This window comes from Macrobrachium nipponense, chromosome 19 (genome assembly GCF_015104395.2).
Source record: "Macrobrachium nipponense isolate FS-2020 chromosome 19, ASM1510439v2, whole genome shotgun sequence".
NCBI classification, from domain to species: Eukaryota; Metazoa; Arthropoda; class Malacostraca; order Decapoda; family Palaemonidae; genus Macrobrachium; species Macrobrachium nipponense.
The window spans coordinates 61,516,097-61,542,453 of record NC_061088.1 but is presented as its reverse complement, the minus strand read 5'-3'; the positions used below and the strand labels follow the sequence as shown (position 1 = coordinate 61,542,453).

The 26,357-nt window shown below is 37.4% G+C and overlaps 1 protein-coding gene across 1 annotated transcript in view; it reads left to right on the top strand.

The window, feature by feature from the left end:
* The first annotated feature begins 12,032 nt into the window (after nt 1-12,032).
* LOC135211929 (formin-2-like) overlaps nt 12,033-26,357 on the top strand; it is a 103,047-nt gene continuing 88,722 nt past the window's right edge. Inside the window, exons 1-4 of the mRNA XM_064245171.1 lie at nt 12,033-12,109; nt 24,814-25,007; nt 25,311-25,980; nt 26,024-26,286. Coding sequence (XP_064101241.1) covers nt 12,033-12,109; nt 24,814-25,007; nt 25,311-25,980; nt 26,024-26,286 — 1,204 coding nt within the window. The remainder of the gene's footprint in view (nt 12,110-24,813; nt 25,008-25,310; nt 25,981-26,023; nt 26,287-26,357) is intronic.

The window sequence follows — 26,357 nt, the reverse complement described above, 5'->3', positions numbered from 1 at the left end:
ACTCACTGAATTTGATTAATAGTGTGTGGAACACGCCACAGAAGCAGAACTAGAAGTTTGTTGCAAGGTAAAGAGAACTTTGAAAAGTTAATATTTATAGCGACGAAATTCAGTTTTTAGAGAAAGGGAAGTGAGGTGCAGCACACATTCTTTATTGACGAACTATAATGTTTTATGGTGTCATAATTATGGTCTCTTTATTTCAGATGGATTCGAAGTCACCTGATTTTGACTATTAATAAACTATGAATGTTTGGACACTTAGGGGAAAAGGGGGTACTTACTTAAAGATGATTTTGAGAGGAATATGATAGTTTAACATTTCTTTTTGAGTCAGGTTTAATTAATTTTATTCCATTTTCATGTTAGCTAATTTTGGGAAATAAAAAGTATATTTTGTAACCACGAGAGTTTACCTTAGCCTAGTTTGAAACCGGTTTTCAGCCAACTCCAGAGATGGCATTCAACAGAATAATGGTAGGCTACGTTACCAGTTAGATGTTTTGTTTTCATTTGTTTAAACGAGTGCCATTTGACCTCGTTAGAGATTTTTCCCTGTTAGATATATGTATATGATATATATATATATATATATATATATATATATATATATATATATATATATATATATCATTCATATTCTCAAAATGATCCTGAGGATGATGTCCACAAGAATATCTTGCTTGAAGTGTGAAACCGGAGAGAGAATAGGATTTTCGATCTTTTTTTTTTTATTATCTACAAGGTACGAAACAAGTTTTAGTTGATATCATATAAAAGAAGGCAATGAGTTCACGAATAAAAGTAACAAGGAGTTCAAATACATACAAATAATCCAAACGGGCGCAAGAAGTGGAAATCTTAATGTAAAAAATCAGGTAGCGTAAAATTTTTACAAACGTTCACTCTTGTATACCTTTAAATATATAGCCTTTAAAAAGGTCATCGCTTCAGTTCACATTTTTATATGAGCTAATAAGGCTACCTTCAATTGAGAACTTATTGCTGAACAATTTGTACACGCTATTTTCACTAAATTCTAGTCGCTGACTAAATTCTCTTGCATGACAACGAAAGAGAAACTCTAAATACTTACATACACACACACACACACACACACACACACACACACACACACATATATATATATATATATATATAATATATATATATATATATATATAGTAGGAATAAAACAGCAAACAGCCATCGTAGCATTTTAGATTTATTGGCCAAATTTCGAGACTACATGTCTCATCATCAGGGCTGTAAATACAAAGAATAAAAATTAAAAACGACTCAGTTTAAAACAATCACAAAGTCTAAAAACAAGAAACTTGAATTTAAAACAAACAAAAATAAGCTAAAACATTATTAAAAACATTGAAAACCTAATACTGAGAAAAAAAAAATTTAAAATTATATATATAAAAAGTTATGGTGTTAAAATGTATTGTACCTTACTCTATCTGAGCCAAGAACTGAGTGACATTCTCAGTTTTTCAGGAGGACGACGTCAACTTAGGCGATATATAAGACCGTGGAAGAGTTCTGACTGTTTAGGGAAGGAACAAGCTGTTTAATAGTTAATGATTCCAGGATGGAGAGAGAGTGGTCATTGGGTGCTTGGGCGATAACATTAAAGTCTTCATAAGTGAATGATGTCTTGCATTTCTTACAGTGGTCTCTTATATTAGAAATTCTTTAGTTTTTAATTGACATCCAGTTCGATGACTAACTCCAAGATGAGAATCAGCTCTGACTTTGAGCAATCTCTTAGTGGCTCCGATATATTTCCCAACTTTACATTTTGGGCAAGTGAAACAATAAACCACTAGAGATCGCATCAAGGCAGGAAGCCTATCCTTATGGTGAAATAATGACCCAATTGTCTTAGGATTTTTTGAACATAATCTGATGTCTATAGCTGGAAATGTACTGCGAATTGAGTCTTGTAGTGTTTGTTTGAATTTCTTCGAATGTACAAAAGGAATGGAGGCATACATGAGCAATTTAGGGACATTAGGTATGGACAGACGGGGTTGAAATATATTATTCAAGAAACTATTTACATACTTGTTGAATAAGAAGGATGGATACGAATTATTTTTGAAAAATTGTAGTAAAAACAGAATTTCCTCGTGAAAGTTGTGCCAGGTAGAGGATAACATGTAGGCATGTTATCCTCATACATGAGCATGTTATGCTCATGTATGCCTCCATTCCTTTTGTACATTCGAAGAAATTCAAACAAACACTACAAGACTCAATTCGCAGTACATTTCCAGCTATAGACATCAGATTATGTTCAAAAAATCCTAAGACAATTGGGTCATTATTTCACCATAAGGATAGGCTTCCTGCCTTGATGCGATCTCTAGTGGTTTATTGTTTCACTTGCCCAAAATGTAAAGTTGGGAAATATATCGGAGCCACTAAGAGATTGCTCAAAGTCAGAGCTGATTCTCATCTTGGAGTTAGTCATCGAACTGGATGTCGATTAAAAACTAAAGAATTTTCTAATATAAGAGACCACTGTAAGAAATGCAAGACATCATTCACTTATGAAGACTTTAATGTTATCGCCCAAGCACCCAATGACCACTCTCTCTCCATCCTGGAATCATTAACTATTAAACAGCTTGTTCCTTCCCTAAACAGTCAGAACTCTTCCACGGTCTTATATATCGCCTAAGTTGACGTCGTCCTCCTGAAAAACTGAGAATGTCACTCAGTTCTTGGCTCAGATAGAGTAAGGTACAATACATTTTAACACCATAACTTTTTATATATATAATTTTAAATTTTTTTTCTCAGTATTAGGTTTTCAATGTTTTTAATAATGTTTTAGCTTATTTTTGTTTGTTTTAAATTCAAGTTTCTTGTTTTTAGACTTTGTGATTGTTTTAAACTGAGTCGTTTTTAATTTTTATTCTTTGTATTTTACAGCCCTGATGATGAGACATGTAGTCTCGAAAATTTGGCCAATAAATCTAAAATGCTACGATGGCTGTTTGCTGTTTTATTCCTACTGAATCTACGGCGTTCTAGATGCCCCAATCTTCCAGTATATATATATATATATATATATATATATATATATATATATATATATATATATATATATATATATAAAATTGCCGAAACTCAGCTATCTCAGAAGTGATCTTGACAAAATATGAGGCAGCAATGAAATTATACTTTCCTAAAGACTTCTTTTTTTTTCCTTTTCTATTAGAACCTGAACGCTTCCGTAAACAAGTTGAGTCTTTAGAAATAAGCGAGAACTGCAACGTCAAAAACACAGCTTAATTACAGACTTTTAAAACCATATCAAATTTGCACTTCTCGGAAGAAAAAGACATGTAGAAATCAAATCCCTTAATAAATAATTCATAAGTTAATTATTTCTCATTGAAAGGGAAGAGCAAGTTATCAAGCTGAGAACGTTCCCATTAGTGTTAGGAAATTGTAATAGTAAAACGAGGGAATAAAGGGCATTTTAAAAACGGTTGGGGCCTTTTTAGCGGAAAAAATTAGCAGTGTTGTAGATTAAAAGGAATATGATCATTAAAGAAAGGGTCAATCAGTAAAAGGTATAAGACGCATGCAATTTCGTCTATGTATTTGCGCAAGAAGGAAATTCAAATATTAAAGATATCATGAAATGACCGGTAAAAACAGAAAAAACAAAACTGAAGATTGAGGAAGAGACTCGTCTTTCCTGTGCTTTCCCTTTGACAAATCTCCAATCATCTCACTGAAGAGGGTCTGGCTCTTCCAACTCTTCTGGTGCTCCTTAAATATGTGCGAAGGGAAACATCGGTCTTTTCTATTTCCTTTTTGTAGTAATCTCGTCTAAATTTGGAATTTTGGTAATAGCTGAATGGTATAATTTCTCACTATCCGTCCATCAAAAGCTTTATCTTTAGATAAAACTCAATTATAGGTTCAAAGTAATGTCACGATTCATGTATGCATGACTCCAGAGACTTTGCTAATGTATAGCCCTACTTTCGCATACAATTTCAGTTTCATGATATTTAGAGGTTCTAAAAGAAGCGAAAGACAATCGGTGGTTTGAGAGTATTTTCAGATTACTGTACAGAACATTGCTCTTTATGAATTAGAATGACTTCTTTTGGCTCTGCATTGATAATATGGTAAAATGGGCTGAGGTTAATGGTTTTAGATTTTCTGCCAGTAAAACGATAACTATGCACTTTTGTCGTATAAGGGGATTCCACCCCGATCCAGATCTATTCATTCATAGGCAGAGAATTCCATGTGTTGTTGAAACAAGGTTTCTTGGTTTGATTTTTGATAGCAAGCTGACTTGGATTCCACATCTGAAATATATTAAGGCAAAATGCTTGAAAGCAATGAATTTGCTGAAAGTCATGTCTCAAACTTCGTGGGGTGCAGACCGAACTCAGATGTTGAGATTATATAAAGCCTTGGTCTTTTCAAAATTAAGTTATGGGTGTGAGGTGCACACTTCTGCAAAGCCAAATAGCCTTAAAATGCCCAACTTAATTCATCATGAAGGAATACGATTATGTACAGGAGCATTTAAATCATCTCCCACCGAGAGCATGCTTGTAAATGCTGATGAGGTGCCACTGGATCTTCATTACAAGCGTCTGCTGGTTCGGAGCTGGTATAGATTCCAGAGGCTACCTAAGTCTTTAACCAGCATTTGTATGAAAAATGAAAGGCATTGGCAATTTTATGAAAATCACCCCAAGCAACCTCATCCATTTGCTTTTAGAGTAAATGTTATTGTCCGTGAATTAAATATGCCAAGAATCGAGATTTTACCAGCAAAATTTTCAGTTAGTCCCCCTTGGAATTTTCCAGAGGTAAAATTTTGTAGATATTTTAATTTTGCCAAGACAGAATTGTCCAGTGAGGCCATGCGGTCAATACTTTTAGAACATTCCGTGCAACATGATGACTCCATTGCAGTTTTTACGGATGGCTCAAAGTCAGATGCTGGCGTCGGCTTTGGTGTAGCCTTCCCTGATGTAGAGAGAAGTGGCAGGTTATCATCTGTTGCATCGATTTTTACAGCAGAATTATATGGAATTTTAAAGGCTTTAAAAGAAGTTTTAATTCAGAATGAAAATAATTTTATTATATATTGTGACTCAAGAAGTGTTCTTCAGTCACTGGAATCTTTTAACCCTAAAAAGAAGAGGGAAAGAAATAAAGTTCTGTTGGGTGCCTTCCCATGTTGGGGTGGCTGGGAATGAGAAAGCTGACCAACTTGCAAAGTCTGCGGTCAGCTCCCCAGAACCCACAAGATGCCTACTACCATATCGGGATTTGTATCCTCTAGTAGGTCAGAGAGTTAAAAAATGTTGGCAGTCCCAGTGGGAGGATATTTTAACTAATCATAAAATGCGTAGTATCACGTTATCAGTGTCTCCTTGGTCATATCCGAATATGCCAAGAAGACAAGAAACGATGTTGTGCAGATTGAGGATTGGACATACAAGACTCACCCATGGGTTCTTGATGTCTCGTGAAAATCCTCCGTTTTGCGAAAACTGTACTGTGCCCTAGACTGTGAAACATTTGTTGATTGAATGTCCCAGATTCTTGAATTTGAGACATAGGTTCCTGTCTTGGGGTCGTGAAAGAGTAGGTAATTTTATCCTAGCTACAATTCTTGGAAAGGATTGTAATATAGAACAGTTATATATCTATATGAGGGAGGCGGGCCTCCTCAACCAAATTTAAATTATACATAGAATGTCTATGTAAGAACTTATATATATGAAGAAAATTTTTATAATATATTTATTGATATTTTTATATGAAATTTATTAAAAATTTAATTTTTTCTATTTAATTTATTTCGGTGTTAATTACCCAGATGTTGTGACGCCAGATATAATACACAATCAATCAATCAATCTTTTGGCTGAAAACATTCGCCTCCCTTACACAACCAAACTACTTCCACACCATTGCATAATTGCCCAGTAATAAAATTCTCTCTCTCTCTCTCTCTCTCTCTCTCTCTCTCTCTCTCTCTCTCTCTCTCTCTCTCTCTCTCTCTCTCATCTTCGAGTATTCTTTTCAAATCCTATACATATTTTCAGCTACACTCTGTTAGTCATAAGTCCGGATAAACAGGGAAGGTGGCAGTCAGGAAAGGTATCATTGCGTAAATCATCTACCGAAGCTAAGACAAAAATAAAACGTTCAAAACCGAAACAGCTGGAGAAGCTCATTAAAAACAGTGATTAGGAAGAGAAGATGTCTTTCACTTAAGTATAACTCGTGAGACATTACTGGACATTATAACTAAAATACTTAAAACCTCTGCCTCGTTAACCTTCTCCATCTAATGTTAATTCATCCCTTTGTGCCTACTCAGTTATCAAAATTTTTGTTCTTGATTTTCCTTGACTCCCACTTCTCCACATGTTGTTCCTCCATTCTAACTCCAGTTCCGTTCCCAACCACCTTTTCCCAAATAGACTCCATCACACAGGCAAACCGAAAACGTGAAATAACATTCCTTTGTAGCACCCTACTATTCATTGCGAATTTCAATTAACATGGCTCCATCAACGTTAACTCTGCACATACTTCGTTCCTGGAATAAAGAATATAAAATCTGAGCCAAAGGAAAAGTACTGGGACATATGAAGTCATACAGCACTGAAAGGGCAATTGCAAATGAAAGGTTTTAAAGGTGGAACAGGAGGAAAACCTCGCAGTTGCATTATGAAACAATTATTAGGAGGGGGTTGAAAGTAAGATGGAAGAAATGGAGTATGGTCGGAGCTACAGTACAAGGAATGAAAGGAGTTGCCAGCTAGGGGCCGAAGGGCCAAGCAAAGAACCTTAAGTCATACCCACAGTGTATCACAGGAGGTCCACTGACAGCACTACCCCCTACTTCGTTCTCGGAAACTGTCAGTTAGTTGCACATAATCTGACGGGAGTACCATAGTGACGCCAGGCCGGAATTCCATGACATGCTCTGTGGAAGCTTGTTAAAAGCCATCAGAGAGTTTATTTTTCTTTTTAAACACATGCATTGCTGTAAATATATCTTGACTCCAATATTTGATCTCTCAACCTTCTGCCTGTTCTAAAACAAGCTTGTTCTACCTCTAAGCTTTATATGATTTTCTTTCTACATCCTACTAAGAATTAGCATGTTGAACAGTTTCGTCAAAACAGACGGTATCAACAGTGCCTCCGTAGTCCCAAATCATCGCATTTTGTTTCAAAATGCCATTATTCTGCAGAACACTCCAACAGTGGATCAGGTGTGATTTAAATAATGCCAGCGGTGACTTCCCCATTAAAGTAAATCTTAAACATAACAAAAAAAGAAAGCTCTCATAAACTGTGAACAAAGCACTGCGATAAAGAAAGAACTCGAGACAGACCAAAAACCAACACCAAACTAGGTTGAGGATCTTCCACAGAATCCTTTTATCTCAGACTCAGTCGTGTGACCTTTTCCACTTCACTCTACAGGGTGATTGGAATCAGTCGGAAGAGAACTAGAAATTCTTCAGACTCCTTTGGAAAGACCAAGAGTAGATGAAAGTGACTGGTAAATTCTCACGTAGAAACTTTTATAAAGGAAAAAACAGCTTAAGGAGAAATGTAGAGCACTTTTCCTTTCCAGACGAAATTTTGCATTTATATGATAACGATGAAAAAAGGTTCGTTCATTTTTATTTAGTTTCAGAATCCATAATATTCTACGTAACGTTCGTCACTTCTGCTATCTATAGCCACTAAAGATAAAGAATCGGTAAACAAAGAGGTACAACATCGGCAGGTATTAAAAGTAATACAAATCCAATTATCAATAGCAACACCTAAACAATGAGCTATGCAATATCGATTAATGTATTTGTAAACCTGTGACAACAAACACACACACACACACAACGGCTATCAAATTCTGCCTTGATTTACTCACAGATCATTCCTTGAATTAAACCCACGAGTTACTAAAGCTAGCAAATGTCAAGTCAATTCCATTCTAACAAATACAAAACGCCTACAGAAAGAACAAGACCCTTAACAGAGAAAATCTACGCCGACACTAACTCCGGTGAGCTCATGTTATTATCAATCAGAAGTGGTTTTTATAGACAAGACCAACGCCCCTGGAGGCTTTTCAAATTTATGTAGCCAGATAATGAGACCAGACACATTGCAGCATTCAACTCCGCTAGATTTTGTTAGGGAATTGAATTACGAGACAAGGAAGGACTTGGCCAAGATTAACACTCTCCCATTTGCTTCAATGTTGAAACACTTGAAATGGGCACGGTTGTCATGGCGACAAATTGTCAAATTTTTATACTGTCCACAAAACAGGGTTATATGGGTCATCCAATTAATATTTTTACCAACGTTCGTCAAATATTTGGGAAATATCCTGCAAACGAACGCGCGCACGCACACACACACACACACACACACACACACACACAAGGACAACGGTGAAAAAGAACCTCTTTGCCTAAGATCTTTAATGAATTTCTCTCAAAGTATCATGGAAACGATTGACTGTCGTTACTACGACCATAATAATACGCCCTCGAAAAATCACTAAAGGAAAATATGAATCAGAAAAGACTAAAAATATCCTAGTAAGCAGCTCGCTAGGTATATAAAGAATGCTGATCAAAGGGCATCGGTAACATATTGATGTCCGATGTCAGAAGGAATCAGAAGGAATTAGAAGGACATTATTTCGTAGAATATAGTCAATGATGTTTTTACTTGTTATACCTTCTAACAAAAAGATATGAAACAATGTGGCCGCACAGTTGACTACGAATAATAATTCCGGAAAAATATTACCATTTAAACACGAGAGCTACAACGATATGAAACAGCAAGACATATCTCTCAATTCACAGTAATAAACCTATAGAGAGGTTGAAACTCAAGGAAAAGACTTCGGATTGACGGCGGTGAAATGGAAACGTCCACAGGTTTTCGTATCCACTTTTCCATTCCTTTATTCTGCTCTACCTTACCCACACTTTCAAAACAATACGTATGAATAAAGGCGCGTGGGTTTCATGGGAGAGCTTGTTTAGCTACATTTAGCTTTCTGTATCTATCTATATTCATAGTCAACTGACAACTTTTTATTCATTAACTACTTCATTATGGATTTCTCGCGTGGCTACTTAAACTCTTGTGAAAGAATTTGGATACCAATAAAGCTTTCACAGATCCTTACTTATTGTAAAATCATCATAAGTTAAAAGGAAATTAGCCCAACAAGGATACAAAACATGAATTCATACTACGGTTACATAACAAATGAAAATTAACAAAGCGAGTATGACAACTTTTAAATACTTGACTAAAGTTCTTTAAAACTTCGTCTCATTTAATCACTTGCACAAAACATAACCAGTTTTCGTAATCAACGATCATAATTGATTCTATGATAAAATCACATCAAATCCAACCAATAAGCAGGGAAAAATAACATTAATTACTATAGTTCACAAATATTCAGAGCAGCTGTAACTATCTTTTTAATACTGGACGTTTCTGGTTTAGATCTATGAAAACTATCTATTCTTCACGTATTCTCGAAGCCTTTTCCTAAGAATTTTCAAAATCTACGAGTATAATGACTTTAAAACTTAGAAACTTCTAGTTTAATCCACAGTATCAAGAACAAAGCTAACTTCTACATGTGTGCCCTTACCCTAATCAGACTACGAGAAAATATAAGCCAACGATAGAAAAAATAAAATGGATTAACCAGTGTCACACAGTCATTTCTCTTTTCTGAGAAGTGTAAGACACAAAATATTCAGGAATAAAGACATCATAATACCAACATATGATTAAAAAGAAAGTTCCTCTATACCTAAAGTCTTGTGAGACGCTCCCCAATAATAAGATAATAAAATAAAGAAAAAAAATCTCCGCGCACGGACAAGGCATCCAGTACTTGTTCAACGGCATTATCAGGAAACATAAACACAAACATGCTATAAAGATAAAAATAATAATTAACTGTGTATGGACAAACATGTGTACATAATACATTACATACAAAAAATTTAAGACTGGAAGCTTTGTAAATGGGACAAAAACACAATGAACTCCATGAATGAATACTTAATCCTCCGCCTCATGTAATAATAAAATGGTCTGACGATGTTTCTAAAATGCGGTTTTATATGCACAGAACACTCACTCATTACTGTGACCAAAATATAAATAAATAAATAAAAGCCATTCACTATGGAAACAAGTCATGATTTACATCGTCTTGAGTATTTTCCCTTAAATTAGACTTTACTGGAAAAAGAGAAAATATACCAACCAATGGGTTTTTCAGTGATGGTGCAATTTCTTCATATTCATATAAGAATAACATCGAAAGCTATATTAGGAAGACTAATTTCATACTAAAATTATTTTACTTTGATGGTAATAAACGCATTAAAGTTACCATTTACAGATAAATGAAATATACCACTTACAGATAATTATTTATTTCAGCAAGCTTAAAAAAAACAATTGACTGTCAGGTATCCGAGGAAAATTTGCCTCTTCGTCAAATCTGATTACCTTCGCTAGGTGTCACGGGAGTATATAAATATCATCAATGTTCTTATTCAATGCTCAGGATGAAGAGAGAATAAAAGATAAAAAGAAAGAATAAAAGATAAGAATCAGGAAGTTATAAATATGATATACTATAACACGATTTAAACTTTTGCATAATAAAAACAACACAATGCAAAAGCAAAGAAACGTGATTAGCAAATATAAAATTTTCCCAGTAATTAAAAAACTGACGAAAGAGAACGAAGGTACCGCTGTAGCCAAAGAAAGAATAAACAACTACCCCTAAAGGTCGCCCCTTCCACGAGCAACGCTTGAGATATCTGGGAATAATTCAATTACGAAGAACCGAACTGCCAGTATGTTCTTAATTGCATTACGAGGCGTTGAAGAACGGCACTTCAACATTAAAATAATCGCATACCGTTCTAATTCACTAGTATGAAAAGGAAACCTAAAGTACACAGCCAAAATCCGTATCACTTAGAAAAAGAAGAAATAAATTTATTCTCATGGCAGCAAATCATTATTATGAAATAGCAAATCATTATTATGAAATTAAAGTAAAAAATTAAAAAAACATCGTACAGAAAATCCGTCATCACCTAACCAGACTCCGAGTCATAACAACCAGGAACGGATACAAACTCTTCATTGACTTTCAATCAAACAAACTCCTGTATTTACACTACGCTTGCTAATTAAGACATTACGAGAAAAAAAATATGTAAAGACAGTAAATGGCGAAAAAAAACCCTGATAATGAGGCGATTAACAATTCATTCTTGGAAGTCTTCGCATAGCAATACCGTCCAATTCAACGCTTCAATGACTGGAAATTCCGAATAGTTTAACCCCTTCCCGATAAGGACCCTCCACAGAGTCAAATTCTTGAAGGAAGAATTAATTTTGGAAAGTTCACATACTTAGCAGAAAAATGCTCCAATGACGATTTATGGAATAGCATGGAGATTTCATAAATGAAATCATGATAAAACTTCTTTAATAAATACACTTCAGAATCTCCCGGGGAAAAATAATGAAAGCTAGAAATTATTTTTTTTTCTGCGGCTGTTAGAATTTCAAGAACATTTGAAAACTAAACATGAAATATTGATGCTAAACTATCAACTATTACATAACTTGGCTTTGGACACAGAAAGGGAAATCAACTAAATATCTATTCGCAACACATACATGTCCAGAGATTCATTTAATCTTTGAAAAATATGGGCAGATACTTCGATATTCCCTAACTGCCTTCACATGTCGATTTTACATAATAATTAACATTGCAAAAAAAAAAAATAATAATAAAACTATGAAATCAGGCTGTTAGACTACCATACAAACTAATCCAATCAAAGACTGTGGGGCCATGATTGAGTATATGACGTAGAAGGCATAGATTGCTTACAAAACTTTTACAATCTGGAAGAATGCTCACGGAAACATTAGGCCGAAATTCACGACAGAACATGATACTTTTGACATACGTCGCAGGAGTCTTAACATGGTAAGTATCATATTTTTGTAATAAGCTATTACTATAAAAAAAATTTAATAGACTATTGGTTTTCTATGCAGATTTAGTTTGTATATGATCAATATTCCGCATTAAAAGTAACATTTTTCATTTACGGAAAGGAAAGAACGTTTTCTGTTCTCTAACCCCATAATTCCAGCGATAAAATTGACGAGTGTTCTAGCAAATTACCTGGACATCTACATTCTCTTTCACACACGCGCACAGAAATACACAGACATTGCGAATATATATATATATATATATTATATATATATATATATATATATATATATATATATATATATATCAATTCAAGCTACAAATGTCCTTTAATATCTAAATTGATATATAAATGGATCACGGTTCGATGTGATAATTATTCATATATATATATATATATATATATATTAGATATATATATATATATATATATATATCATAATATATATATAATTTATATAATTTTGGCATTTAGTCTCTTGTACATAAAAACGACTTTTTATACAAGCAGGTATTACGTACAAAATATCACTTGATATCGAATTCGCTTTACCCTGGGAATAACTTATACCCAGAGAATTATCTTGGAAGTGTACATGTATCTAGGACAAGATTCAAATCTGTGCATTGTTGTTTAGATCCAGTGATAGACAGTTGACATATCTACCCTGCTATCAACAGAGTTAAGAACTTATTTCGACTCTACTGTACACATTCCTCTTGAATTCGGTCCGATTATAATTATTTGGGTGCAAGTTGCTCCAGAGGTAAAACGAATTCAACATTACGTTTATATGTATATATATATATATATTATATATGTGTGTATACTTAGATCTATCTATCTATATATATATGAAATATATATATATATAGTATGTATATATATATATATATATATACTACATACATATATATATATATATATATATATATATATATATATATATATATATATATGTATATAAAGGTTTCATATTTTGACTAATGGGTTGCATACTCGCCAATCAATCTGGTAGGCGAGTTCGCTCCCCGCTGCCGCCAATGCACAACCACAGGAAGCTATTGCTGGCGATTAGAAATTCATTTCTCGATATAATCTGGTTCAGATCCCACAATATGCTGTAGGTCCTGGTGCTAAGTAACCAATTCATTCGTAGCCATGTAAATAAAAATCTAATCCGTCGGTCTAGCCCTAGCAGAGCTGTTAATCAGCTCAGTGGTCTGGGTAAACTAATAAACTTGACTTAAGGTTTCATGTGCTGTAAAATAAAAAAAACAGCTTATAATTCACCATGTAAATAAAAACCTAATCCTTCGGGCCAGCCCTAGGAGAGCTGTTAATTAGCTGAGTAGTTGGTTAAACTAATATATACTTAAAGTTCCACTTGCTATAAAATAAAAGAAACAGCTTATAATTCATATACGAACCAATTACTATGATTGTGAATACGAAAAATATGAACTAAACGCTATGGGACGAAGGCACGCTGCAAAGAACATTAAGTAATGCCTACAGTGCATCGTATGAGGTCCACTGACAGCACTAACCCCCTACCGGAACGATGAATTGGTGTCGGGGGATTTTTTCCTAGTGAAGTTTTAACATGTTGGAATATGACAATTACAAGATCTAAGGACAAAATTATATCTCAGCCACCCATAAGAGAAGGCTTTGGTTATGACGCATTTATCTTATTAACCACAGGCTTACGATCACCTAACATTACAGATTAGTTATCGCTTCTTTTTCAACTTTAAATTAAAAGAATTCTATACCATCCGAGGTAGCTTTGCGGTAAACCAGAAAACAAAATGGTCATCAGATGTAACTGAGGTACAATGTGAGGACAAAATTATTGTTTCTATAACCCCTAAGTAGAATTCTGATCTACTATATGAATGACTGGTTTATTGACTTCAGAACGAAGTCTATCCGCGAAATGTTTCTGTACGCTTGTCTAAAGGTTCCATCACTCGAATGGCCGTTCCATTTCATATGACTTCCATAAAAGGGAAGTATGTAACAAGTACACATTCAATCTCTTTTAAGAAAATTACAGAAGAAAACGGCAAGGTATGAAATGGAGCAATGAAGGTAATCTTGGATGTAAACTAAGGGAAAAATTGTTCCAGAAAAAAAATTTTGAGAACTATGTAAAAATATAAATGTTTCCCCTGACTAAGAACAAGAGAACTTTGAATGCTCTCCAATATTCGGTGTCTTCATGAAAAAGAAGAATGGCGATATATAGTCAAAACGCTTAGACTTTGTTTTGTCTCATAGACTATGAGACAAAACAAATACCTTTGACTTTTTTAACATAGCATTCTCTGGTTTCATTTGTAAAATGTAAGTATATAATATACAAGCCCTTAAGTACTATAGATGTTAAAATAATTTATTGTGCCACAACTTACACTGTTTCAAGCACAAAGACTTCATAATTGCCCTGGATTTTGTCATGCGCAAAGATTCTATTTCTCAATTAATTACCTTTACTGCCAATACTACTTTAAAACCACAAACGTAACAAAGTAATCAAAGGAAACACTCTGGATATATTTCCCAGAAGGATCATCTCAAATAAAGGGTAGCTAAACAGGGGATTCCTTTCTTGCTTCACCCACTATATCAATTTTCGTCATGGACGCCACATAACGAGGGAGTTTTATGGCTTATCAACCGACGTGAGTAACAGAAAGCACGAGAGAGAGAGAGAGAGAGAGAGAGAGAGAGAGAGAGAGAGAGAGAGAGAGAGAGAGAGTAATTATTATTAAATATATTCTACATATGTAATTAACACTTTGTAAAAATCATAAAAGGATAATAGCAATCAGGGATGTAATAAATATTTGTACGACATTCTATGACAACGAGAGGGAAAATGGTTACAGAAAATATTATAGGATATAATAATAAATATACAAATAAACAGAAAATATTTGAAAAAAATGAATGCCTAAATAAAACTACAAATCCTACCACTCCTTTTCCACATTATATCTATCAACTTAATATTTCATCTAATCTGTCCTAACACATAATCTAGCAAACTTTTCTTATTCCGTTCTTTCTCCAGAGCATAATTAGAGCATGATGCTGAACAGATCGGGTGATGGTGGGACGAGACAAAGTCAATGTGGGGAATATATAAAAATTGAAAGATGAGCGAAATCTTCTTTGTGGATATATCAAATGTGAAAAAAAAGAAACTGAAGCTGTTGAGCAGCACTATTTGCAGAGAATATATGGTGAGAGAGAAGTGAAAATGTGAAAAACGTGGATAAAGTAGAAGTAAAATGGTTAATGAGGGTAATACGATGGACAAATGTATTTAAAGTAAGTTTGGTCATGGGTAAAGAATGGAGGACGACTGCCTATAACATCAAGGGTTAGAATGACAAATGAGAGGAATTGGAAAATATGGGCCTTAGTATCCAGGAAGCACACATGAGTACAAGAACGGGAAGACAGATGTAACTATCACAGTGTGTGTCGTACGGGGGATGGCCAATGACCTTATGAAAGTTTCCTAAATAAGAGGCTCACGCCCACGATCGTTTATTTAATGCATGAAGGTGGCAGTGACATGTTTTTTATTTTTTATTTTTTATTTTTTACTAATTTTATTTTACTTTATTTTTAAGCCTTTGTCCCATTAAGGAAAACAACTAAACATATACAAGTATATACAAGTTCATATACAATAACATCTCGATTATCCAGATTAGCAGAGCCAAGGACCTACCAGATAGGGGGCAAAATCCGGATAAGGGCAAAAGACAAAAACTATCGACGTTCAAATGCAATCTGTCCCTTCTTCCCGTTACTTTGTCAATATCACATAACAATAAACAGTCAATATGCTATTGAACAACACCCGTCACACTTAAAAATGAAAACTTGAAGCGAAAAGCAATTATCCACCTTATTTTCCAATATTTGTAACGAACTCAACATTATAAATAATCTTTAAAATAAAAAACCAAACTCCTTTTCTCTCATTCCCAACATGCAATATACTAGTAGGTTACACTAATGGATAATGAGTATCACTCTTTTCCCTAACATAAATATTGTAATAAAACAACCTTTTCTTTCTCATTTACCTGTGTGCGATCATGAACCGGCATAGAAGGCCAGACTTTTAAAAACTTGCGAGGAGGTTTAAATTCCTCCTCCTCCTCCACCACCACTGCATCATCAAGGTCCTGTACCTCCCGTGCTTCCTACCTCCTTGATATCTAGAGGGTCCTGGTCATTAAGAGGCGGCAAATAGACATCAGAATGGTAAAATAAAGTCCATAGTAGTGTATATGTAGTATATTGCTAATTACAGGTAACTTTCGCCACCTTGATCAGTTGGCCTCAATTCAGGCTGAAGAGGCCAACTAATCAAGTTGGCGAAAGCTACCTGTTTTTAGCAATATACTACATATAGACTACTGTGGACTATATTTTACCATTTAAAGATCACGAGAAAGTGCGATAACAAATAGACATCAGAATCTTCAATGGCCGAACCTGGCACATCAACAAATGTCATTTTTGTAAGCTGAAATTCCTCCGTTTCCACTTCGGAAGCATTCAGAGCTTTGCTATGAGTGTTCTCATTAGTCAGAGCAGCCAATCTTCGGATGCCTTAAAGTCTGCAACCTCATGCAGGCCTGCGAACTTCATAGCTGCAGCCATCAGCTAAGCGCCACGATCATGCTTGCCAGCCGCCATTTGCCGACGAAACCAGGTCAAGGTTGACTGCTAAATGTTCTCATGTCGGTCTTTTTCCACAACCTTGTGGGCCTGACTCTTGGATGTCTTCTTCTCATGTCCTGGGAAGTCCTGAAATCAGGCAAGATTGACTGTGCAATACCATACTCCTCCATGATATATGACCTAGACCAACGTACATCAATTCTCCCAACGATTTCTAGTTTCTGTTTAAGGGTCAACACCTTCCTCGCCCTCCTAGGACGTGGTGGGGCCATGCAAAAAAATATACGATACATTACACAACACCAGTAGAGGGTGCAATGCTACAAGCAATGCAATGAAACATGCAACTGATCATGCACAACTGTAGGAAAAGACTCTGTTACCAAGTGCATTGATACTTTCCGGTTGTAACCTATGCCTATCATCCAATAAAAACAAATAAATCACAATGACGTATACATTTCCCCCAATAGCGAGAAACCTCGAAATAAACACACGTGGTTGTCCACCCCTACACTGTCTACTGTACGCTATTAAATTGATGACATCCGTATTAGCCAATAAAAGTGATAAACAAAGTGACGTTTCATGACATGTTAAGGGACGCCATGCGTGTCATTTAAGCCAATAACAATTTCTCTACAAACATCTTTCTCTTTGAGTGTATGCACATGCGAGTTTCTTAGCACAATATCACATGTTGCCCTTTTTCGTGGTTTACTTGATTCTCACTATACAATATTTCATTGCACACATATAAAAGCAAACAAGAAAATATTCTATCAGTTTTGATATTTCCTCTCTAATCAAAAATATTTAAAATGCCAATTAGTAGATATTGGCAACGCAGTGTGCTATACGTATATGTCTGGTCTTGATGCCACAAACCAAAAGGCAGGAATATCAAATGCTTTTATCTCTATCTCTTTTGGGTAGTAAATTTGTTTTTACATACCATATGCTGTGAAAATAAAAATGAGAATAGTGTAGCATAAAATAAAAAATGAAATAAAGAGAAAAAGTGTATGCAGTACCTCAGTGGTTCACTCTCTCTCTGTACCGTATTTTTATTTTTTTCTTTACTTTGTGCTTCATGTATTTCACTATAAGTTACAGTGCAGTATTGTACGAATTATTTCATAAAACGTGGAAAAAAGCATAAACGTAAGAAACAAAAAAAAGTTCTAATGAAGTCAAAGGCCTGCCTACCCCTCTCCACCCATCCAACACCCCAATTCCCATCCCCTCCCAGGCAGGGAAATACCTTCCCTGCCCCATCCACCTCCCAAAACAACCCTTTCTCTATGTGTGCTCTTGTAAACAGTGTTTACTACTGTCTTCTCCCATCCCCAAGGACCTAGGAAAGGCCTAAAGGCCTACCCACCCCTCCCCCCACCACTCCTTTCTCAGTTGCTTCATAAATGTAACCAGTGATACCAACATTTCCTAAGGCAGTGCAGCATTGCCAACCATCAAAGTGATTCTTCAAATTTTCTTAAATTTATATATATCTTTGGTCCCCGGTATGGTGCTGTCAGGTAATGCTGAATGTTTAATAATAAAGATCCCGATAATCGAGGGATTACTTATAATCTCGCACACGCACACAAATATATATATATATATATATATATATATATATATATATATATATATATATATATATATAATCAAATTTAATTCTCTAAATCTATAACAATTAATCAAAACCATTGGAAATCACACACACACACAACAATGTGTACTTCGTATGCGATACCGTGGCCTGTTCCCTTTTCCTATGTGACCAAACCTGTGCTCATGGCTGGAAATCCCTTTCACCAGAGCCGTTCAAACCTTTGTTGTTCATTGGCTATTGTTCTGTTCATTGTTCCAAAGATGCAGGAGTCTACTTTTCAATATCTGTCAATTTCTGGTACAATGACTTTACTGCGTAACATCCCTCTGTGCCTTATACTATTCTTCTGGTGTGATCATGACACTTTTTGCAAGGATTTAAAAGAAAGTAAAATAATAATACATATTATTTCTATTGTTGTTTTTATTTCATTCAGTTTGACTTTGGCTTACAGACACATTTTTCCCTTATCAACAATAAACTTGATTTAACAGTGGTTCTTTGCCAACTAAAGTGATCCTATTACAGCTCACAGGTTTCTGTCACTGATGTTTCTCAGAGGAAACAGGCCAGACGCCTTCACCTGAGAAAAGCAATGCATCAAAGAGGAAACAAACTCAGAAATAATAATCGAATCAAAACTCTTCTAGTGGGAGATAAAATGTTTAAGTCAAGGAATGCTAATATTTACCAAATGTCGATAAGAAAAAAAAAAGAAAACTGTCTCCAAAGAACTGTTATCATTTTACCTTATGATATGAAAAAAAAAAAAAAAAAAAAAACTACCGTTGAAAAGTCTGACGCATATTTATAGTCTAAAGCTCTTAAGATTGAAAACCATATGTAGAACGCAATCTGTCTTCTTTGGAGAACCCAAATTTTACCAAGTTTTCCCATTCATCCCAAAACTTTTCTCGGCAGAGAGAGAGAGAGAGAGAGAGAGAGAGAGAGAGAGAGAGAGAGAGAGAGAGCACCTCCACTGAGTGGGTGTCGTTATTTACCTGTTGTACAGTTCAATGACTTTTGCACACAGCAACATGATTAGCTAACGTGAACTTGAGTAACATGAATAAGCGTGTGTAGATCTGGTAGTAAAATAAAGTTTTCCAAAACTGTTCATTAACATTAGCCTACTCTGTATCTTCCTGCTAATTTCAAATTCCATACTTTGAATTCCTCATGCATTTTGAAATCTATACTTCCCTCTCTCTCTCTCTCTCTCTCTCTCTCTCTCTCTCTCTCTCTCTCTCTCTCTTTACAGACTATCCTCAAATTATTCTTCAGCCCTTTCCTGGAAAAAGAACAAGATGTTATACAAACCTTAAAAATGTCGTCCTCGTAACGAGACTACCAGATACGTTACGTAGGAAATAAAAATCATTCTGAAACCTTTACAAAAGTAGTCCGAAAAATTTAATTCAAGATACCTTCCTTTCTACGAAAAGCTCTGAGGCTTTGAAGCATTTCTTAAATCTTGCACAGGCTCTTCATCAAAGAAAGTCACATCCGCGCAACAATATAAGTGAGAGCCATAAACTTAATCTTTTCATTCTTTTTGGTAAAAAAGCCGTTTCTTCTTAATGACTTTTTCTGATACGTCTGCAAGGATTTTTCTCTACGTTTCCGACGTTAAAATCGATATGACGAATAAATATGATTTTCATTTTTTCTTAAGCTCTGGGATCTTCGTTGTGAGATCATTAAGATTTTATGAAGTACAAAACCAGTAGAACACAAACTGTCATTTATGAAAGCTAGTTAAACTGCACGGCTCAAAGGAATGTTAAGTACTCTGTGAAACTGAGATCAAAGGACTTAACATGTTCGTCATGAAAGCTGATCACCCTCAACGCTACTTTGACATCCACACCTATTAGATTTCGTATGAGAGATGCCCTGATGGTCTTAAAGAAAGGGAAATAGTGTAAATGGGTAAGAAAAAACTGTTAATTCCCATTAATTTCCTCTATCCAAACTGATTTTGGAACCGCTTAAACGTCAAAAGAGGGCAAATTACTCAAATCAATTTTCATAATCTTAATAAAACGTATATGAAAAAAATGTAGTCAATATATAATCCCCTCAGCAGCGGTTTTAATTTCTTACCAAAACATAAAGAGACAAAAAGTCCTTAGAAAAGTCCCCATCATATAGTGGTACCCAGAGCAAACCTCGGTCACTCCCAAGATCAGCTAGTTACTTTGTCACACTGATAACGTACGACTCTCCAGGCCAAGAGGAACACTCAACTTCCGAATGAAAAAGTTTCGAGTAAACACTGAAACTCCCAACGGGATTCCGCGGCATTTGCAGCCCTTTGATAACAACGCCTTTATTGCCCAGTGAACTAAATCTAACAATCCTGGCGGGCCTGTTCCTTTAATCGTAGTCACGGGCAGGAAAGTTCCATGCGGGATCTTCAGGTTTGCTTGTGTTTGTAGTCAGGTATTTTATTTTCGTGCTTAATTTCTTACAGATAATACACACACGCATTTCTACTTAAGTATATAATACATGCATGGCTACAATACACACACATATACACTACACACATTATACACACACAAATGGATATACTGAAAGTAATATCTGTCAAGTCATCGTGAGACGTGGGACAAACTTTCTGACTGTAAAACGGTATTAACCGAAATAGCATCCACGAGTACTAATCAATTCGCGCCACCTTTGAACAAACCATGTCAAATACTCTTCGCAAGGACACCAGATAGGAACTGGGACGCAGATGGGACGTCATTATCCGTCCAATTAGTGCCCCGAACAGTGATGTTGCCAAAGGAGTGCCGGGTCGTGCATTACCAGGGTGTAACGGAATTGCAATAAAATGCCACTAACGTGTTTTCCTACGAACGGCCTTTTTCAGTTTCTGGAGTTATGGAATCCAGCGTTTCTGTTTAAGGATGCCCCAGGTTCCGGAAATCGAGCAAAATCTTCACCTTTGACATCTCAAGAGACATTCGCGATATTTTGGTTTCCTCGCTAACATTTGTCGAAGACCTATATTTCACAGCTTCCCGAAACTTCTTCGACGTGTTCACAAGAAAATACCACTAGAAAAATACGAAAAATTTGTCAATCATGCAATATGTATTACTCTGGTGATGTAAAAGCATCACAGTTCTCTTAAAAGTTTCGGAAAACATTGTGAGCAGAAGAAGAAAGGCTGTGCATATTCTCAATAAAAACATTAAAATGGAAGAGCAAGAGAATGATCAAAATATTTCCGATAGGATCAGCATAAAATAAAATTAAGCAAGAACCTCGTTGCCAAAAAAACTTCACACTACTGAGACCTTATGATATGATAACGAAGCCAACTGGTTAGAGAGACTCTCAGATGCTGTATTGTATGATAACTTTCAGGGAAAGCGGTGAAGACAACGCAAAACTGATTCTTTTACAAAACTTATAGGAGAGCTTTTACATTTTACTTTCGTTAAACGAAAGTAAAATTTATTTGCATGTTTTATTTTTCTTATGCTTTGGCTAAGGAAAAGATGGTGATGTCGGTAGGGATTTTATACAATAGTTGAAGTCAAGCGTAATGGGTACATTACGTTTCCGCATTCGCTTGTTGCAGAGGTATAGTTTTAATTCACTGGGAGACGATTTACGGGAGAGTTGATAAAAATGAGCAAATTCAGTTTTACCCGACTGTCCACACATACATAAATAGTTCCCAAGCGAATATACAACTCACTGAATACTCAAGCGAATGCAAAAGAAACTACAAAACAACTTAAGCGAATGCAAAAGAAACTACAAAACAACCTAAGCGAAGAAATCAGCACTTTGTCCGAGGTAATGTGAGAAAATCAACTCCGAAGAGCGTTTATTTTTACACCAAATTTTATAAGCATTTAAACTATTCTTTCTAAATATCTGTTCCTTATCTACGCAAAGGATTGAAACATAAATTGGCATCTTTGCCCCATCATTTCCCACCAGTTTTTGCTTTCTGATGACTTCTGCCAAGTCGCAGCCATCAATTCTGTGATAATGGTGACGGTAATGGAGACTCAGAAAGCTCTCTTGCTTTTCCCCTCGACGCACCCTTGGCTTTATTCTTGATATCCGTCTCCTTGGGTTCCCGGGGTTCTCAGTTTTGTAGTCGTCCTCTTCCTGAGATCTTTTTATGATACCATCCTCTTTTACCTGTCCCATGGAACCTTTCCCGCCTTTCTTTATGAACATCCATTTTTCTATATTTTCGTTTCTCCAAGTCATTACATCCTACTTTACTGTGTTCAGTAATCATAGGACTATTTTGTTTTTCTAGTAGCTCTCAGTAAAAGGATCAAACGTTATAAATTTAGACTGGGATGCATCGAATATTCGAAAATTATATCTATCCATTCATTTATGTATGTATATATATATATATATATATATATATATATATATACTATATATATATATATATATATATATATATATATATATATATATATATAATATACTCTTTTGTATATTCACAGTTACAAGCAAGAAATTTTAAATATCAAAATATGTTCTCCAATGAAAGACCATCAGAAAAATCTATCAAATATGTCTAATTATAGACCAAAAGCTTTAGCATCCATTACATAAAAACTATTCGAAAGTATAATTTTACAGAAATGTCAGAGAAATATTTTGAAACAACGGATAACCAATTTGCTTATAAAACCTTTTATAGCATAGATATGGCTGTCTTTATCAAAACACATTTAGAGTTATTTCGTTCAAGCAATACCAGTTTTTCTTTTTTACGGACCTCTCAAAACATTCGATCGTATGTGCCATAGAAAGATGTTTGATATTTTAAGGCAGGGAAAAGTACCACTTTAATATAACAGGCAGAGAAAAGTATCACTTATATATATAATAATAATCTTGAAAAACTGGAATGTTATCCAGACGTTTAGAGTAAAATGGGAAACTCCCTTTCCTCACCATCCCAAAAATAATGTGGCAATAGGCCAGTTAGCATTCTGTCTGCTATATTATTTGCAGTTTTCATGAAGGATTTAAGCAGAAAGTATTTGAAAAACGAGAGGGAGGATGTAAGTACTATAGGTGAAATCAAAATTAATCCCATTTTATTTGCCGATGACATAACTTAGTTCGTCAGTAAAAGCCCTTCAAAAACAAATCGACGCATATACGCTATATTTTTAAGAACATTATCTTATCGTTAACGCTGAAAAGACCAAGTAATGACAGTTAATCCGAAAAGATTTATTAAATAATACTATTCGGAGTTCTGCGTGGACAATAAGGACGATGAGCTTATCAATTCATTATATCTGCTGTGCCGTAGATAATAAATGTTAAATTGCGATAAAAATATTAAAGTTCACCTGTTTGAATAATTCTGCATCTCGCTTTATGGTATTCAACTCGTGCTGGAAAGCATTAAGGATACTCTGAACAAACTTCGAGTCTGTTAAAAGGATTTGATAAAGACTTTATACGAATACTGACAGGTTCGTTGGTATATCTAAACATTTTGTTAAATTTGGCATTCCTACTTTTCAAGAGATATCAAAGAAATATTTTTCCAGTTTGTTCCTTCGGCTAAGTAAGAAAAATAAGTCTTTTTACGTCAGTTTTTATTTATGCTTTTTTAGAGGTCCAACAACATTTCTAAAATAGAGTAATCTCATTTTTAGTGATCAAGAAAGTAATATATATAATATATATATATATATATATATATAATATATATATTATATTATATAATTAATATATATTATATTATAAATATATATGTATTATATATATATATATTATATCTATATATATATATGTATATAATATATAGTATATATATATATAGATATATATTTATATATATATATATTATATATACATATATATTATAATAATCCAACCGACCCGCCTCCTAACCGTCCGATCCTTCGGTGGGGCCCGGCCCGCCGCCCAGCTATCAAACCCCTAAACGACCCCAACCCACGTCCATACCATCCAATCCCTCAGCAGAGCCCAAATCACCTCCCCATCATCCTACCCCAAGGAGGGGCGAACAAACCTCCCTACCAGCCCACCCTTCACTGGGGTAGGTTGGGCCCAATGCACCTCCCCCTCATCCCACCCCATGGTGGGGCCTGAACTGCCTCTCTACTGTCCCACACTATCCCACCCTGCTGGCCAGGGACCAGGCCACCGTCCCACCCGTCAGCGGAGGCCAACCAGCTTCCCAACCGTCCCATCCCTAGGCGGAGCCCAGTCCACCTCCCAACTGTCCCAACCCTAGAGGGGGCTTGGCCTGCACCCCAACAGTTCTACCCCTGGCCAGGGACTGGCCCTGCCCACTTCCTGACCATCCCACCTCAGGGCGGTGCCCAGCCCGCCTCCCAACCTTCCTACTCCTAGGGTCCCGGGGCCAGACCAGCCCCCAACTGTCCCACCCCTGGGCGGGGCACAGTCCCCTTCCCAAAAGTCCTACCCCCCGGCGGGGCCTGGTCCTCCTCCCGACCGATCCACCCCTAGGCGGGGCCTAGCCCGCCTCCAAACCGACCAACTCTTAGGTAGGGCCCAGCTCACCTACCGACCCTCCCACCCCTTGGCGGGGCCTGGCCCGCTTCCCGACCGACCCACCCCTGGGCAGGGCCCCAAAACGTCCCACCCCTGGGCAGGGCCCAGCCCACCTCCCAACTGTCCCACCACTAGATGATGCCTGGCCTGCCCCCCAACCATCCTACCCCTGGTCAGGGACCAGCCCTGCCCACCTCCTGACCATTCCACCCCTGGGCATTGCCCTGCCCACCTCTCAACCATCCTACCCATAGGTGGGGCCCAGCATGCCTCCCAATCATCCCACCCTTTTACAGGGCCTGGCCTGCCTCCCAACTGCCGGGTCCCTCCCAACTGTCCTACCCCTAAGGGCCTCGGCCTCCCAACTGTCCTACCCCTAAGGTCCCGAGGCCCAGCCCCCAACAGTCCTACCCATGGGCAGGGCCCCGCCCACCTCACAACAGTCCTACCCCTCGGCGAGGCCCAGCCTGCCTCCCGACTCTCCCACCCCTTGGCGGGCCCCGGCCTGCCTCCCAACCGACCCACCCCTCGGCGTGGGCAGGCCCGCCTCCCGACCAACCCACTCATCGGTGGGGCCCAGCCTGACTCTCGCACCCCTTCACGGGGCCTGGCCTGTCTTCCGACACTCCCAACACTCGGTGGTGGCCCGGCCCGCCTCCGAACAGTCCCGCCCGCCTCCCTACCTTCCCAGCCCTTGGTGGGGCCCAGCCTGCCTCCCGACCCTCCCACCCCTCGGCGGGGCCTGGCCTGCCTCCCGGCCGACCCACCCCTTGGCAGGTTCCAGCCCGCCTCCCGACTCTCCCACCACTCGGCAGGGCCCGGCCTGCCTCTTGTCCCTCCTACCCCTCGGCTGTGCCTGGCCCGCCTCTTGACCCTCCCACCCCTCGGCGGGGTCCAGCCCACCTCCCAAGCCTCCCACACCTCGGCGCGGGCCCAGCCCCCGCCTCCCGACCCTCCCACCCCTCAGTAGGGACCCGGCCCACCTCCCGACCTCCCCTACCCTCGGCAGGGCCCAGCCCGCCTCCCTCCCGACCCCCCAACCAATTGGCCGGGGGCCCAGCCCGCCTCACGACCCAACCATCGGCGGGGCCCAGCCCGCCTTCGACCCTTCCGTGCCTCCCCACCCCTTCGCGGGGACTGGCCCGCCTCCTGCCTCCCAGCAGGGCCCGGTCCGCCTTCCGACCCTCCCGACCCCTCAGGCGGGGCCCGGCCAGCCTCCCAACCCTCCCACCCCCGGGTGGGGCCCGGAACTGGATGGTGTCTCACAAGGCCGTAATTGTCTCGTTTAGTTCCTTTTCCTTTATCGGTTCTTCGGCTCATCATCAGACATCCTAAACCTGACC